Raw genomic sequence first — 16,681 nt, 5'->3', positions numbered from 1 at the left:
GAAGTCCCTCTTACAATTAACGGAAGACACTGTTATAGTCAGTGGAATTTCTGCCAACTGGCTAAGGCAGGGGTAGAGCTGCCCCCACTCAAATTGCGAGGCCAGCTTTGTCATTGCCGTCAGCTGATTCAACCCCTGAAATACATGAAAAACTAAAAGATGTACAGCATTAAAGAAGAGCCAACAGAGTGGTAGTTCAACAGGAAAAAGGGTTGGTCAAAACTGGCCTAAAATGTTATCTTCAAAAGATTGTCACACTCATTCGATACTGTGAATGCTCCAACTAGCACATGTTGCTTGTAAGAGGGCCACTCTTGGAGCACAGCAGCCTCTGGCGCTTGCACAAACTGCCTGGTGAGGAGGATCAGGTTAACAGTGTTTATCCTCTCACTGGAGAACGCAGACTGAGTTCCCAACACACTGGAGGCCCCCAGAATCTCCAGGTGTTGGAACCTCTGTTCTAGGCTGTCCTGGAGGCCCCCAGAATCTCCCGGTGTTGGAACCTCTGTTCTAGGCTGTCCTGGAGGCCCCCAGAATCTCCAGGTGTTGGAACCTCTGTTCTAGGCTGTCCTGGAGGCCCCCAGAATCTCCCAGTGTTGGAACCTCTGGTCTAGGCTGTCCTGGAGGCCCCCAGAATCTCCAGGTGTTGGAACCTCTGGTCTAGGCTGTCCTGGAGGCCCCCAGAATCTCCAGGTGTTGGAACCTCTGGTCTAGGCTGTCCTGGAGGCCCCCAGAATCTCCAGGTGTTGGAACCTCTGGTCTCGGCTGTCCTGGAGGCCCCCAGAATCTCCAGGTGTTGGAACCTCTGGTCTCGGCTGTCCTGGAGGCCCCCAGAATCTCCCGGTGTTGGAACCACTGGTCTAGGCTGTCCTGGAGGCCAACAATATATGGATCCATGACCTAATTACAGCACAAAGCAGAAAATAAGTGATTAAGAGCTGTTTGTTTTAGTTTATCAAACACAATGTAACATTGGTTTCATCACAACATTTGAAAATAAATGTTTTTACCTCCTCTCTAAACCCAGCTCAGAACTGCTTCCTGGTCTTGGTCTCCACCTGGCCTCTCCCTCTCCTCCTCCTTGATGTTGAATGCGCCCAGACCCCTGGGAGCTCAGAAATGACCCCTGGGAATCACCAGAATGTTTTATGGCGAGGAGTGATGCCATTGTCACAGGGACCTACAGCAAAAGAGTTGTTTTGCTTGAAGTAATTATAATGAAGTGTCAGAAGTTCTTAAATATTTCATTGAGTAGTGCTGTCCTTTGACTCTGTTAAACTGAGACATTTGCCCTTGTTTGAACATGAAGATAGAAAAGAATGTACCTGCTCTTTTATGGGCAGGAAGTTTACATCCTCTAATTGGAATATAATTTGAAAGCCACGTCAGGTGAGGAAGCACGTCCGCCAGCAGGTAAAGTGCTGCCACAAATCTGTAGAGTTAGAAAAGTTTGTCACTCAACAATGATACATCAATTGACAATACAAAACAGGTTTTAAAAGCCATATCGTGGACCACTCAAATAGAGTTTTGAGACACGGAAAGCAGTCATAGCAACATAGTACATTATTTAATTTGGAGTCCACTATAATCTACAATACATCTAGGCCTACCTGTAAATGGCACAGAAAGCGTAGAGCAGGGATGCAAACTGGTGAGGGCCCTAAAGGTGACACATTTTTGGGACACTGAAACACGCAAAGAGTTAAATATATATGTGTGTGTCACGATCGTCTGTAGAATTAACGGACCAAGGCGCAGCTAACGTAGAGTTCCACATGTTTAATAAGTGAAACTGAGCAAAACAATACAGCACAAACGAAACGTGCCGTCAATGCAGTGTTCACAGGCACTACACAAAAACAAGATCCCACAACAAACAGGTGGGAAAAGGCTGCCTAAATAGGATCCCCAATCAGAGACAACGATAGACAGCTGCCTCTGATTGGGAACCATACCAGGCCAACATAGATATAACAAAACTAGAATGCCCACCCTAGTCACACCCCGACCTAACCCCAAAATAGAGAATAAATTATCTCTAAGGTCAGAGCGTGACAATATGCTTTAAAACGCTAATTTCTAGTGACTTTTAGGCTGGATCCCATCTTGAAATTCAGGTTTTAACTGTACTAATTAAACAACAAAGAATATGATCTACATGATCAGTGTCTGTATATAAAATAAAAAGTGGATAATGTGAACCAAACTCATAGCAAAAAATTAAGGAAAGCAATCCAATGTTATTTGTTGCCTAGACTTTACTGTGAAAGACACGCAAGTCCAGAGAAAAAACAATACACTAATATTGCAGTTAGCCATGACAGCCTTTATAATAGAACGCTTGTGACCACATACATGTTAATATAGCACTTGGGGAAAAAACATCTTAAAGTAGAAATAGAAGTAAATAAAAAGGCATTCTATTTTTGCTCTATTATTGTGGCCACTATAGTAGACATTGATTTAAGGGCACAAGGCTCCATGTGTGCAAAAATAACGTTCACTGAGTAAAAGATAAAGTAATCCCCCCTCACTCACACAAAAGTGTTACAGTATGATGTCAAGTTCAACATAAAAGCAATATCTTTGGGCTACACTGCGTGTTATTACATTGTACACTTTCTGCATGTACTACAATGTGCTAGCAGCAGAGCATGAGACTCTTTGTTGGCATAATTGATCTTTCAGGCAGAGAGTGCATCTGGCATACCCCTTTTTATCCACCTTATTGAAAAAGAAGGAAAGTGTGTGGTGTTCCTTTTCACCTCTATTGGCATCCAGCTTAAGCTAGGCCCAGCTCCAGCTACACTTGATCCCTGAATCCCCTTGTATAACAAGCAATGCCTAATGTTCACCTAATTATCTCATTCTGAAAATTAACCACATAGTGGGAATACATTTCTTCATAGATAGTAGTTAGTTCATTAGCTAGCTAACTATTTAACATTTCACACAGATTGCCAGGGTCCAGTGAGAAACTAATGTTATAGCTTGAGGAACGGAAAGGAGACGTATACCAGTTAATACTATAGCTAATTGGTTCCTCGAGCTAACGCTGCTAACGTTACCTCATCTAATGTTAAAATGTTAATTCAGCAAATTTTCACACCGTAAACTCAATTATTTGATCAGCTAATGTTGCTCAACATTTCTCTGGCTAGCTAATGGAGAATTCGATCCAGCTACTGTAGAAAGATACTTAACAATGCTAACAATTCTTGTTCCACCACACTTGCTTCCTCACCTCAAACTTTCCAAATGCCAGTTATTTTTCGGTTACAGCTCATGAAGTATGCTTCATCACCTTCTCATCTCCGTCTCCAGGCTTGTCACCTACCTCTTCGTTTCGCTGAGATCAGCCACGGCCAGGTTCTGGGACAGCCAGCGAACATCCTTTACTTCCTGCAAAATACAGTTATTTTGAGTGTAGATGCAGTAGGTAAACAAGATGAGACCAGAGTAGCCAAGCGAAGGAGTGTGATACATAATCTCATGTAGGAGACATCAGCAAATCAGGCCAGAGCAAGATGGTGGGCAGGACAAGCCACAGACACCATCCACGGGAAGGCATCCTTTAGCTGTTTTGACACACCACTATGTTGTCCTGTTTGAAGATGAGAAAAATGATTTGTATCACAAGACATAGTGTAAATGGTAGCTTCAGTCTTTACTAAGTCTTTCTTAACAAAACGATAACTCTCTTATAAAATAAAATTGGTACTTCCCTTTTATTGTCATCTTTTGTCGTTTTTCTTCACCAACGGTCATAATGTAATGTCCATCCTTTTTCTCAACGTCTTTCTCTTTTTTCCCAGGCCTTCCATTAACCAGGTCAACTCTCCCATTGGCCACAGCCTAACAAGCGACCTTATTGGTCAAAACTTAAAACTAAACAAACCTATTCACTTGTAAATGACCAATTAATTATAACAAATCAACTCAATACTTGGTTCTACCACGGGTATTACATAAGACTTAGTGTTGTGTCCATACCAGTCATCACCACAGCCCCATCAGTGCCCAGGTCGTGCAATCTCTCTGTTGGTATCTTTTTGATGTGCAGCACCTCCTTGATGGTGGCAACGATGGTGTCTGCCTGGCCATCAGGGACTGACACCAGGTCCAGGAACTAGTTTTAAAGGTATCCCTCTTGGTCCATGTATCTAGAAAACATACACAAATCCATAAACCATTTCATTATTACTCATGGATGCAGTGTGACTGTAGAATATCACTATTCAAAATAATGTTGTAACTCTTATTGAAATATAAACCTGACATGTAAATCCAGATGCTTATTAGTTGCCACATCTGTAGTTTCATCAGCCTCCAGGCCAATGGCTACAGATGTCTGAATGGCATGTAGGATAGGCTCATCCACAACTTGAGCCAGAATCTTCAACATTTCTTTCACTATTATGTGTGACCTGTAGTTTGTGTTCTTGCCAATCTTCATGTAAATGAGAACAATGTGAAGTAAGTCTGGTGACATTTAAATATCAAGTGACAAAAAATATGAACAAAAACACAGAATTGTGGAGCACTCATTCACCTTGAGCTTTGTGAAATAGTACCAAATTCAGCAAGGTCCAGCAGTTCTGGGAAGTTTGTGTGATGGGCCTGCTCCCGCTTTGTTAGATATTTAAAACCCCCAATGACGGCCTCATGCTCAAGCACTGTGGTTGGCTCGAATGCAACCATGACTGAGGAGCCTGTGAACAGCAGCAGACATAATGCGTTATTATTGAGCCATGGTTAGTGCACAATCTGAGATCTTTTACATTAAAAGGCATTTTGAGAAATGGAACTATCCAATATAACAATCTTTACCTTTTACCATCATTGCATGAGCCCTGACACTTTCCATTCAATGCTCTTCCCTGGGTGCCGGTTAATATAGTCCAGGCTGGACTGTCCAGCCGATGAATCTAGCTAGCTAGCTAACTTGCTAAACTAGTAACGTTAGTTAACCATGTTTCTATCATCAACATCCTTGTGAATATTGGATAGCTAATTGCCGTTACATTTGTGGCGGCAATATTATAGATCTAAATTAAGTTTAGTAGAGTGTTTAGGCTATAGCTAGCTTATGTAGTTAACTAGTTGGCTAGCTAATGTACCTTTCTTTCAGTTTCTCACACAGGTGCACTCTGAGGTGATTCAAGTTAATTGTGTTTCACGCCACAGAGCTTCTGTATTGCGCGCAGGTGCATTCTGAAGTGATTCAAGTGAATTGTGTTTCTTGCGCAGAGCGTCTGTATTGCACACTGGTAACTGGTGCGCCGTGTTTCTTGAGTTGCTTGCTGCCTGTCACAGCTCACAGAACTAAATAGCCTTCAGAACTGTATTGATCAACAATATAGTAGGTTCAAAAATCCATGACAGTGATATTGGATAATTTCCTGTATCATGCTTAATTACAACAACAGAAAATACATTTAGCGGAAGAATATGGAGAACGAACAGAGCACTTCTTCAAGACCCGGAAAAAAATGTTTTTAACCTTTACAAATGTAAAAAATACCATTACAAATGTAAACATAGAGGACAGAGAAAAGTCAACACTACACAATTCTGTATGCTTTTCTCATACTCAGCAAAAGTTAAATCTGAATTAGAAATTAAAATGAAAGAAAAATAAATCACTATTTTAGGAAAAGCCCATAAGAAATCTTTACAAGGTAAAGAAGAAAATACAATTTCTTAACTTAAGCAGGAATATGATCTTTTACTTTTGAAGAGAGACAACAACCAACAACTACAGTTTAAACTCAAATAAAGCATACTCTTTAATGGCAAATAAAGATGTTGATTTATCAATTATAGCTGTTGATTCCAAAAAGGCATTTGACCATCTTGAATGCCCTTTTCAAATTAAATAATTCATTTTATGAAAATATTTTATAAATATCCTGAAGCAAAAATATACTCAAATCATATATTTTCTGCTACATTTTCTTTAGAAGGGGGCACAAGACAGGGATGTCCTCTCTCCCTGCTCCTGTTTGCACTGGCAATTGAACCGCTTGCAGAAATAATTAGACAGGACCCAAACGTATACGGTATCAGTATTGGTAAACTTGAATATAAACAAAACTTATTTGCTAACAATCTCCTGATATACCTGAGTAATATTGAAAACTAAATTCTCTCTTTGTTAAAAATATTTTCTGAATATTCTAAAATCTCAGGATATAAAGCTAACATGAAGAAAAAAAATGCCAATAGAAAAAAATAAAAAATAATAACTCATGATCTACAGCAATCCTTTAAGTGGACCACAAAAAATATGAAATAATTATTATGCTTAATAAATGACAACAAACAACAAATATATAAAAATATATTTTCACGTGTCTATTTTGAAAGGATTAAGCTAAGAACATTAACAACTTCATAATTAAGAACATAAACAATATAGAATCAAATTAAATGGATTCTACAACAACCAATATCACTCCCTAAAAACACACCCCTATGAAACAATCATTTTCAGAATCCACCAATAAATTGGCCCACATGGAAAACTAAAGGCATAGAAACTGTAAATGACTTGTTAATAGGAAATACAATTATTTCCTTGACGGAATTAAAAAGCAATTGTGGGCTGACCAATGTTTAATTTATTTTATAAATGCAACTTAAAAGTTTTATATCATGAAATTTCATTCTGAAATCTTTTTGACATCAGAGCAATGTTGAGGGAGTCCTATTTGAGTCAGAAAAGGATAGTCATATGAACGGTAAGATGTACAAAACCATGCAGAGAGCTGACAATCTCGCAGAAAATATATATAAACTAACTGACATTGGCACAAGATGGAGTGTTGGAACATAACTAACAAAATTACAGTTAATGAAAATGTACGCTTAATCCAGTATAAAGTAATGTTTAATACAAGAGACAAAATTCACAAATTCTACAGCACAACAGCAGAGACATGTCTTAAGTGTAAAACCAACAATGACTAAATAATTCATGCCTTCTGGGAGTGCTATAAAGTCCAAAAGTTATGGGCAGAGTTAGTAAATTGGATGTCAGAAGTTTTATGATTAATCCGTCCATCTGTACATTTCAAGACGCTGCATATGAGGGTATGGTTAGATACCCAATGGGTTAGATTATACTTTTCTTGTCAATCATTTTGAGAAAAAAAGTTGACTTAAAAACTGGAAATCAAATGATCCTCCATTGTTAATAAGGATCCGCCCCTTTTTTCCTTTTTCTTTTTTCGCCTAAAGTGACATACCCAAATCTAACTGCTCAGGATGTGAAGCGAGATTATGCATATTCTTGATACCATTTGAAAGGAAACACTTTGAAGTTTGTGGAAATGTGAAAACCTATATATTTAAACAAGCAATTCTCAAAATCAACCTGCATTAGAGCATGCTGGGAAATATGATAATGATGGTTGTGGTTTTGGTTCAATGTGATTGTGTATGAGTTTCAGGCCCCTGTTTCCAGGTAAAACTAGGCCCTCTAAATAAGGCTTTATGAAATACATATGGTATTGTGTTAAAGAATTGAGTGTTTTTATGACATATTCGCTTAGGATCTCGCTTGGGGATAGTCAATAGGACGAAAATGGATGAATGCAACAACCATGTCTCTGTCACTAACCAATAAAGTCATGGGTGGTAACTCTACAATTTACTCGGTAGACAAGGCACTCACAGTGTGTTAATTTAACACTGTTCTGGTGTCTATATGAGACCACAGACTCATGACTTTCGGTGTTGATTTAACGCTCTGTGTTCATTTTTTTGTTTGTTTTTGAACACTGGAGAATTTGCTGTGTAGAGTCATAGGGTTCATACTATGCTCCCAGATCAGTTTCTAAGGGCTAAATTACAGTCTACTTGCTGTTCTTTGGTGGAGTGCACAGGTCAGAGCATGCAGATTCTGTTGGATGAGACTAACTTGCTGTTAATGATTGGCTTTTGTCTCCCTATGCTGGACAAAAGCTGAACTGACAAGCCCACTAGTGTATTAAAGTTATAATCCATCCCAAACCACGAATTCCTATGATTAACAGTGTTAAATAACACTAATATGTGAAAACATTATTTTTTGTTAACACATTTTTAATTTTGTTTTTATAGTAAGGTTGGTGGCAACATGTGAAAAATAGTTGTGGAAATCTGTTGCAAATGGCTACGTAGCTAGCTAGCCAACGTAAATACACACATTAAGTTAATATCCCCAAGCGCAATATAAACTTTGTCATGACGATATAAACAGATGGATGTGCTCTATACAATTATGCCCATACCATCTATTGGCTGATTTGGTGACTTGGAGTGCAGGTAATTGTCTTAAAAGCGTTATGAAATGTGATAGTGTGTCATCCCCTATCTCTAGTGAGGAGAACCATGTAGCTATGACGCGTTCTACACGATTTCCCGATTTCACAGATGGGCCACTGAGAAGTTAAATAATTTTTACCCATTGACAAAACATTGGCTTTTACCAACCTGACAGGAGTTTCATGATTGTTTTTTCTGTGGGTGGATTATCCCTTTAAATGTACACTACCCAGAATTTGGAATGTTGTTTTGTGTGTGTGTGTGTGTGTGTGTGTGTGTTTGCAGTCTCTGACCATCTTCCAAAGATCTCTGACCACCATGCAGATCCAAATACAGGGCCTGCTGCAGTTCGCTGTGCCTCTCTTCCCCACCGCTGAGGTCAGTGATGAATTTACCTGTGGCATAATGCGTCCCGTCTGTGTAAGCATTGAATTTTTTGAGTACTGAATCCTACACTTGTCTTCTCCACAGAGAGACCTATTAGGCATTCAGCACCTGCTCAACTCCTCAGAGGCTAGCCTCCACCAGTTGACTGCCCTGCTGGACTGTAGAGGACTCAACAAGGTACAGGACACCACCACTGAATCCCACGGCATGGATCTAGTTCCTTGTGACAGTGGCTCTGCTGTGTACATCTATTCACTTCACAACATGTCTCAGAGAGATATTTTCTGCTATCTGCAAATGTGTTTGTTTGTTTCCTCCCTCCACACTGTAGGACTACCTGGATGCGCTGATCGGTGTGTGTTATGACGGGGTGGAGGGCCTGCTATACCTATGCCTCTTCTCTATCCTGGCAATTTGTGCCTTCTGTGCCATGCTGTGTGCCATCCCCCGGGCATGGACACATATCGCCAGCAGGTCAGGAGGTGCCCTCCCACTGAGTCTCTTTCATTACATTTACATTACATTTTAGTCTTTTAGCAGACACTCTTATCCAGAGCATTTTGCAATCAATGCATTCAACTAAAGTAGATAAGACAACCACATATCATGATCACGAGAATAGCAAAACCAGAGCTAGTAAGAATCACAGTCACTATCTTTCTCTCTCTCTCTATCGCCCTTTTATAGAACAAGAGTATAAACATCCATTGTGTTTATACTGTACATACACCTTACCAAGTCATTAAATCATCCTGAAAATCTATGCCCCTGACCTCCAGCCTTCCTCTTCTCTCAGGGAGCGTGATTATGACGATATAGACGAGGAGGACCCATTTAACCCTCAGGCCAGACGCATGACGACCCACAACCCCAACCATGCCACCAACGTGCACAGCTTCTGCAGCTACAGCAGCAGTATGGGTAGCCAGAGCAGCCTCCACCCGCCTGCCGCACAGGCTGGGTCCAATGCACCCGTTTCAGAGTACATGTGAGTCAGAGTCCAGCCCTGGCCTGGTGTGGAGTGTATGGTAATGCAGTCTAGTGTGCTATACGTACTGAAGCTAAAGTAAAGCTAACTGTGACATGTAGTCATCATGATTGCTAAGATGACACTTTTTTGGTGATAGGGAATGTTTATTTAACTCACTCCTTCGCTCTCCCTTCTCAGGAACCAGTCGGCGCTGTTCGGGGGGAACCAGCGGTACGAGAACGTTCCTCTGATCGGGAGAGGCTCACCGCCCCCCTCGGTGCGTTGGGTCCCAGAGGCCATGTCTTTCTTGCGATGTCACTCAGGGTTGGGGTCAATTCCAATGAGGAAAATTGGAATTTCAATTTGAAATTTCAGTTTGCTTTCTGAATTGACTGAATTTAAATTGATCCCAACCATGATGCCACTGTCCCACATACTCTCAAGTCAATCAGCATTGTAATACTGATCTCTCTCTCATCACCAGGATTTCTGTTCTGTTATTTCATTTATTCAGTGACCTGGTAGGACTTGTTCCTGTGTTTACTTTCTGTTTGCAATGTCAACTCTGGTAAAGACCTGACAGCTGGGGCTCAGACTGCTCTTTAACTCTAGCTTGAGGCTTTTCCCCTAATGATGCTCTCTCTGCTTGATGCATTCTTTAAATTGCTCAAGTCAGTGTTACTTAGACTTGAAGTTGGTCTTGTAGTTTGTTTCTCACGAGTTGTGACGAGAGTGTTTTTCTCATGACATGACATCCATATGATAATACATTTCCAATACTGAAATCCATCAGTAAGTCTTTTGATCGTGGTCATAATTTTGATGACATATCAGAGAGCACACTGCTGACTTTGTGCCTTTAACCTGTCTATCTACCATAACTGTAGATTGCTGACTCATTACCCAAGTAGTAGGACAGTGAAAGAGAAGTTTAACATGGACATAGCATGTCACTTAGACCAATGCCCAGGGGAGGATGTCACAGGTGTTAGTCCTTATTTGGTCACTTTCCTTCTCTCTTAAAGTATCTCTCTCCCCTTCTCTCTTTCACCTCCCTCTTTGGCCTCGTAGTGGCAGCTCTTTAGATCTATTCTCATTTCCTGTCGAGGAGACAGGCCACGTTTTTAGGATGAATACATCAAGCTTAACCATTCAAAATGCCTGCTGTGCCTAATTACATTTGATAAAGAGACAGATATCATGCATCTCATATATTATGGGTATCTACTGTAGCTGCCTGCCATCCTTCCCACGGGATGACGTTTTTATATTTGACTGAAAATAAGGTTTATTACCTGAGACTAATGCTGAGTCCCAAATGGCACCTACACAACATCTTATTTATTTTATTTTAAAAGCAGTGGATTGTATAAGGAATAGGGTGCCATCTGGGACGAACTCTAAAGTGTTAAACCGTATCAACCTCTGTGCTTTCCCCTACCCTCTCACTCTACTACCATTTGGCTGTGAGGATTATGTCATGTGGTGTCTTTCTGGACCCATATCTACCTTTCTGCAAAGCGTGCACTCTACCTTTTCAGCTAACAGCTTCTTTGATATTTTTTGTTTGTTTGTTGTTTATATGTTTGTTTGTATTTCGTTTCTTACTTCCTTATTTTTTTTATCAACTTTTGGAGGTATACACTCAGCAATTTAGAAACAGAGTAAGTTGTTTTCTGCTCCTCTTTGGACCTCTCTACTGTCTGAAGGACAAGATAGACTCCCAATTGCTTTTCCCCCTGCCTTCGTTTAAAATCATCTCTTTCTTATTTACCTCCATTTTCATTTTGGAACTGCATTTTCTATTTCACCTCTGGCATGGCTTTGAACTGCAAACCTTACTGTTCATGACATCATCATCGTCATCATTCCAGTTGTATGTTTGACCCAGTCAGGTCTGTTTCCCTGTGCTGTTGGGAGTGTGGTGGTGTACCCTATCCTCACATCTCCTCCCTGGGTTGGGACATGTTTTCAGAGACACATCGGCAGCCCTATGTGTGCATGCCGCAAACCTTCCCTCTGTGTAATTCTATAGCTGTTACCGCCATAAGGTGCCGAGCGTCAGGCTTGTCGTTATGCTTGGTCTGGTGCTATAGAATTCTAGAGTATTGGTATGCCCCTTGTCTCACCTACTGCCTGAGAAGGCTTGATCCATAAGAAGGGACCTACAGTGTTGTCTGACTGATAGTCCAATTAATGTTTGGCATAGACACAGTATTGTCTCCCCTAGCTACCTACCCTTCCTTCCTGTCTCGCTGGTTAGATACTGTTCTGAAAGAGTACTATGTTATTCTATACTGTTGTGCATTTCATTCACTATAAGTCACCTGGTGTTGTCTCTAATTGTGTGTCCTGTGATATTATGTTTTCCCCTACAGTACTCCCCCAGCATGAGGGCTACTTACCTGTCCATGACTGAGGACCAGATCAGACACTTTGGGAATGATTTCCAGGCATAGAGCTGCTCCTCCCTCGATCTTTCTTCTCTTTCACTTCTGCCATCTCCGAGAGGGGTCATCAAACAGGCGAACACGCGCACACACACAAAAACAACTACTCCAGCAGTGTGTGACTCTGTGGCTGCTGCATGGACCCTATCCTCGTCCAACTCACTGGAATGGACCAAGGCCTGATATGAGGAAAGGTGTCACACACACAGTTGTCCCATCCCAAACCCCAGAGCATAATGTGTATGTCTCAGTCACATCAGACTCCAGCCCTTATTCTATTATATGATTCTATTCATTCTATTTGTAACAATGATATATTTTAAAAACACTAGCTTGATTCATTCACTCCGATGAGACAAAAGCAACTTTTACAATAAATTACTTTAATAATGATCTAAATTGTTCAGGAACGAATGATTTGTATACATCTATTTTGAAGTGAAACGTCTTATAAAACATATTTTAAGAATTGAAGCATGTTTTTGGGCCTTTAACCACTCCCTATTCTCCAAAACAGATTTTCTGTAATTACAGTATATATACTGTAAGTCTATGACTGCTTGTGACTATTCCTCTCTTGCTAAAAGACATTCTCTACCTGACCTCTTCAAAGACTTGATGTGGACTGCTGAACTATCTGGAGGAACCAGCCACAATATATTAATTATTCAAATCAAAAGATGGAACCATACCATTCTGTTGATATCTGAAATTGGCCAAGCACAAGGACATCAGAAATGACATTTTCACATTCTTAGAACTGAATACTGTAATTTCGACTGTCGGAGGGTCCTCCTTTTCCCTCCAAGGCAACAGACAACATATGCCATAATATTAGTTATATGTTTCCACATACAGTTGAGACCTACACCTTGTGAAGCACAAACTCAACCCTGATTGTATGGTAGGGCCTGGGATAGTGACCCTACACAATGCCCAACACTGATTCTTCGCAGATACCCCTCTGTGTTGCTTGCTCTTCTCCATTCAAAAGGTCTCGCACGGTGTCTGACACAGGATTTTATGTTTTGAGCCATCATTTCAACGACTAAGACATGTTACAAATGTAATTTGTCCACATACGGTAACTGATGCGCATTTAAACTATACTGTATGTTGACCTCTGTAAATACCTTGTACGTTTACAGATTGTTGTGTCTTATTTTGTAGTATTTTTTATTCATTTTAGGGTTGTCCTAATGTGCCACTGGTTGTGCGATATATGTAGCTTGTTTTAAACCAATAAAGCCCTTAGGAGAGCCTTGCTCTGCCATAATATCAGATATTCTTTTCAGAGGCCGTTGTTAAATGATGGCATTCGGTTGGATGTGTATTGTAATAGTACCATATCAACTTGAGTTTTGGTCATGACTTGCAAGCGGCTGCAAACTATCATGGTGAGAGAAATAGTGTTCAGACAGCAGTTTTAACCTTACTAGTGATCCTTTCCTTCCATTTTGAGAAAACATATCATCATACTCTTAATGAACAGGCTGGTTTGAGCTATCATCAGATAATGTTTAATTCTGTAGGATTTTATAATATTATTTTGTTTGTTTTGTTAATTTTTTCAGTTTGAATGCATGTGAAGTAGCACTGTCTAGAACCATTGAGAGTGGTGCTTGATGTGTATCTATCCTCAGAGAAGGGATATAATTGTGAATTAATAATAAAATACTTTTGAGTATTCTCATGTTGTGTTTGGTGTATCTTCATTCTATGAATGCCTTATGCACATGTTTTTTTAAGTCCCAAAATGAAAGTGTGGCTAAAGTGACCGACACTTTGCATAATTAAGTGGATGTGAAAGACCATCAGCCTAAATGTAATGACGACTTGGTTAGCCACACAGGTGTACAGGGCAAATATAATTTGACATAGTCATTGAGTTACACCGAGCTCCTGTGCAAACCATCCTTTTTCAAAACTCTGTCCTGTGGCTTCTTCTTCAATGAGGTTTAACTGTGGTTGGAATCCAATAAATGTTGCATTACCTACTAAACTGGAATATACTTCCCTTATGCTTTGTTTGAAAAAAGTATATATATAAACATACAGTATATACAGTTGAATTCAGAAGTTTACATATACCTTAGCCAAATACATTTAAACTCAGTTTCACAATTCTTAACATTTAATCAGAGTAAAAATTCCCTGTCTTAGGTCAGTTAGGATCACCACTTTATTTTAAGAATGAAATGTCAGAATAATAGTAGAGAGAATGATTTATTTCAGCTTTTATTTCCTTCATCACATTCCCAGTGGATCAGAAGTTTAAATACACTCAATTAGTTTTTGGTAGCATTGCCTCCAAATTGTTTAACTTGGGTCAAACGCTTCAGGTAGCCTTCCACAAGCTTCCCACAAAGAAGTTGGGTGAATTTTGGCCCATTCCTCCTGACAAAGCTGGTGTCAGGTTTTTCCAGCCTCATGATGCCATCAATTTTGTGAAGTGCACCAGTCCCTCCTGCAGCAAAGCACCCCCACAACATGATGCTGCCACCCTCGTGCTTCACGGTTGGGATGGTGTTCTTTGGTTTGCAAGCCTCCTCCTTTTCCCTCCAAACATAACAATGCTCATTATGGTCAAACAGTTCTATTTTTGTTTCATCAGACCAGAGGACATTTCTCCAAAAAGCACAATCTTTGTCCCCATGTGCAGTTGCAAACCATAGTCTGGCTTTTATATGGCGGTTTTGGAGCAGTGGCTTCTTCCTTGCTGAGAGGCTTTTCAGGTTACGTCGATATAGGATTTGTTTTACTGTGGTACTTTTGTACCTGTTTCCTCCAGCATCTTCACAAGGTCTTTTGCTGTTGTTCTGGGATTGATTTACACTTTTCGCACCAAAGTACATTAATCTCTAGGAAACAGAACGTGTCTCCTTCCTGAGCGGTATGACGGCTGCGTGGTCCCATGGTGTTTATACTTGCGTACTATTGTTTGTACAGATGAACGTGGTAACTTCAGGCGTTTGGAAATTCCTCCCAAGGATGAACCAGATTTGGGGAGGTCTACAATTGTTTTTTTGAGGTCTTGGCTGATTTCTTTTGGTTTTCACATGATGTCAAGCAAAGAGGCACTGAAGTTAGGCCTTGAAATACATCCACAGGTACACCTCCAATTGACTCAAATGGTGTCATTTAGCCTATCAGAAGCTTCTAAAACAATGACATGATTTTCAGAATTTTCCAAGCTGTATAAAGGCACAGTCAACTTAGTTTATGTAAACTTCTGACCCACTGGAATTGTGATACAGTGAATTATAAGTGAAATAATCGGTCTGTAAACAATTGTTGGAAAAATTCCTTGTGTCATGCACAAAGTAACCGACTTGCCAAAACAAACAATAGTTTGCCCGGTGGATCGGTGCATCACCTGTTGTACATTTTCAACAGAGCGTTATTAGCTATTATCAGTAGCTAGCAGACTTTACTGACTACTGCCAGCAGGTTAGTCAGTGCAACATGTGTTTTACTCTGAAAAGCGAGCTGTTAGCAGACCATTAGCGGCAGTTGGTCTGTGCTACATGTGTGTTTCACTCAAGTTTAGAGCTATTAGACCGTTTTTAGCTGCTGTTTGGTCGGTAAGACAGGTGCCTTTTACTGTGAAAAGAGAACTGTTGGTAGACAGGACTTAGCGGCAGGCAGGTCGATGCAACACATGTGTTTTACTCTAAATAGAGCACTGCTCTCTTGTCATTTGTGCATAACGTTATTTGTGTTAATGCAATTTAAATAAACCTTTTCTTGTCATCAAGGATGCAGGCCGTACGCAACTGACCTTCAAATCCTTTTTGGATTGTGGTGAGTGAAAAGTTTCACATTTCACACAATATCCTATTGAACAACACACTTTAAATATACTTACTTTATATTTACTGTCAAATTGATTGCAGATTTCCTTGCTGGTAATGAATACAAAGCGAACTTGTGCCTCCCCAGATCACAGATCAGTCAAAGATTGGTTTATGTTTTGGGAGTTGTCTGATTATGCTCATCTGTAGCTGTGCTCATTGTCTTTGCCAGTCATTAATGGTTTTAAAGAATAAGTGATACTAACATTTGTATGCCGATACAATCTCAGTGTTGATAGCTATCTGTGGTGTATTTCTGTGGTGTATTGCTATAATACTCAGACTGCTGTTATAATAATTCAGTACGTGGCTGTCGTAGACAGGCTGTAGACTGCACATAATTGGAATTGATGTGGAAAGAAGCACTAAGTCAGTTTTGGGGATACGATGTTCACGTAAAGATGACCTCTTTGATTAGTGTCTTCTATTCTGGTTTTTCTCAAAAAAAAATACACAGCATATTTAATCAATAAGGATGTGCAATCTTATTTTGTCTTCACATTTGCCAATACATTTGACATTCCAACAAGACCTTGGTGTGCTGGAGATTTGTTTACCCCAAGACCCAAATCCTGATGGTGAGTTGCTTATTAGCTTAGAGCTTCACATTCATCCATACAGTCCTGGCTAGCCTAACACATGTTCTGAAATGTAAGACAAGCAGATATATCTGCTGATTTCTTTTCTCATTTTGACATTTTTAAAAT

General features: G+C 40.1%; 1 protein-coding gene across 2 annotated transcripts in view; it reads left to right on the top strand.

Moving 5' to 3' along the window:
• The window catches only part of ttyh2 (tweety family member 2), a 117,205-nt gene extending 103,392 nt beyond the window's left edge, over positions 1 to 13,813 (top strand). The window contains exons 9-15 of one of the 2 annotated variants that reach the window (XM_021576242.2): positions 8,599 to 8,691; positions 8,785 to 8,877; positions 9,032 to 9,174; positions 9,497 to 9,688; positions 9,869 to 9,947; positions 11,308 to 11,334; positions 12,049 to 13,813. In XM_021576242.2, coding sequence (XP_021431917.1) covers positions 8,599 to 8,691; positions 8,785 to 8,877; positions 9,032 to 9,174; positions 9,497 to 9,688; positions 9,869 to 9,947; positions 11,308 to 11,334; positions 12,049 to 12,129 — 708 coding nt within the window. In that variant the 3' untranslated portion in view covers positions 12,130 to 13,813. The remainder of the gene's footprint in view (positions 1 to 8,598; positions 8,692 to 8,784; positions 8,878 to 9,031; positions 9,175 to 9,496; positions 9,689 to 9,868; positions 9,948 to 11,307; positions 11,335 to 12,048) is intronic. The other variant, XM_021576244.2, reaches the window with a different exon arrangement.
• Positions 13,814 to 16,681: the final 2,868 nt, after the last annotated feature.

This window comes from Oncorhynchus mykiss, chromosome 20 (genome assembly GCF_013265735.2).
Source record: "Oncorhynchus mykiss isolate Arlee chromosome 20, USDA_OmykA_1.1, whole genome shotgun sequence".
In the NCBI taxonomy this organism is placed as follows: Eukaryota; Metazoa; Chordata; class Actinopteri; order Salmoniformes; family Salmonidae; genus Oncorhynchus; species Oncorhynchus mykiss.
Note: the sequence above shows the minus strand (reverse complement) of the source record. Positions and strands in the feature narration are given on the sequence as shown.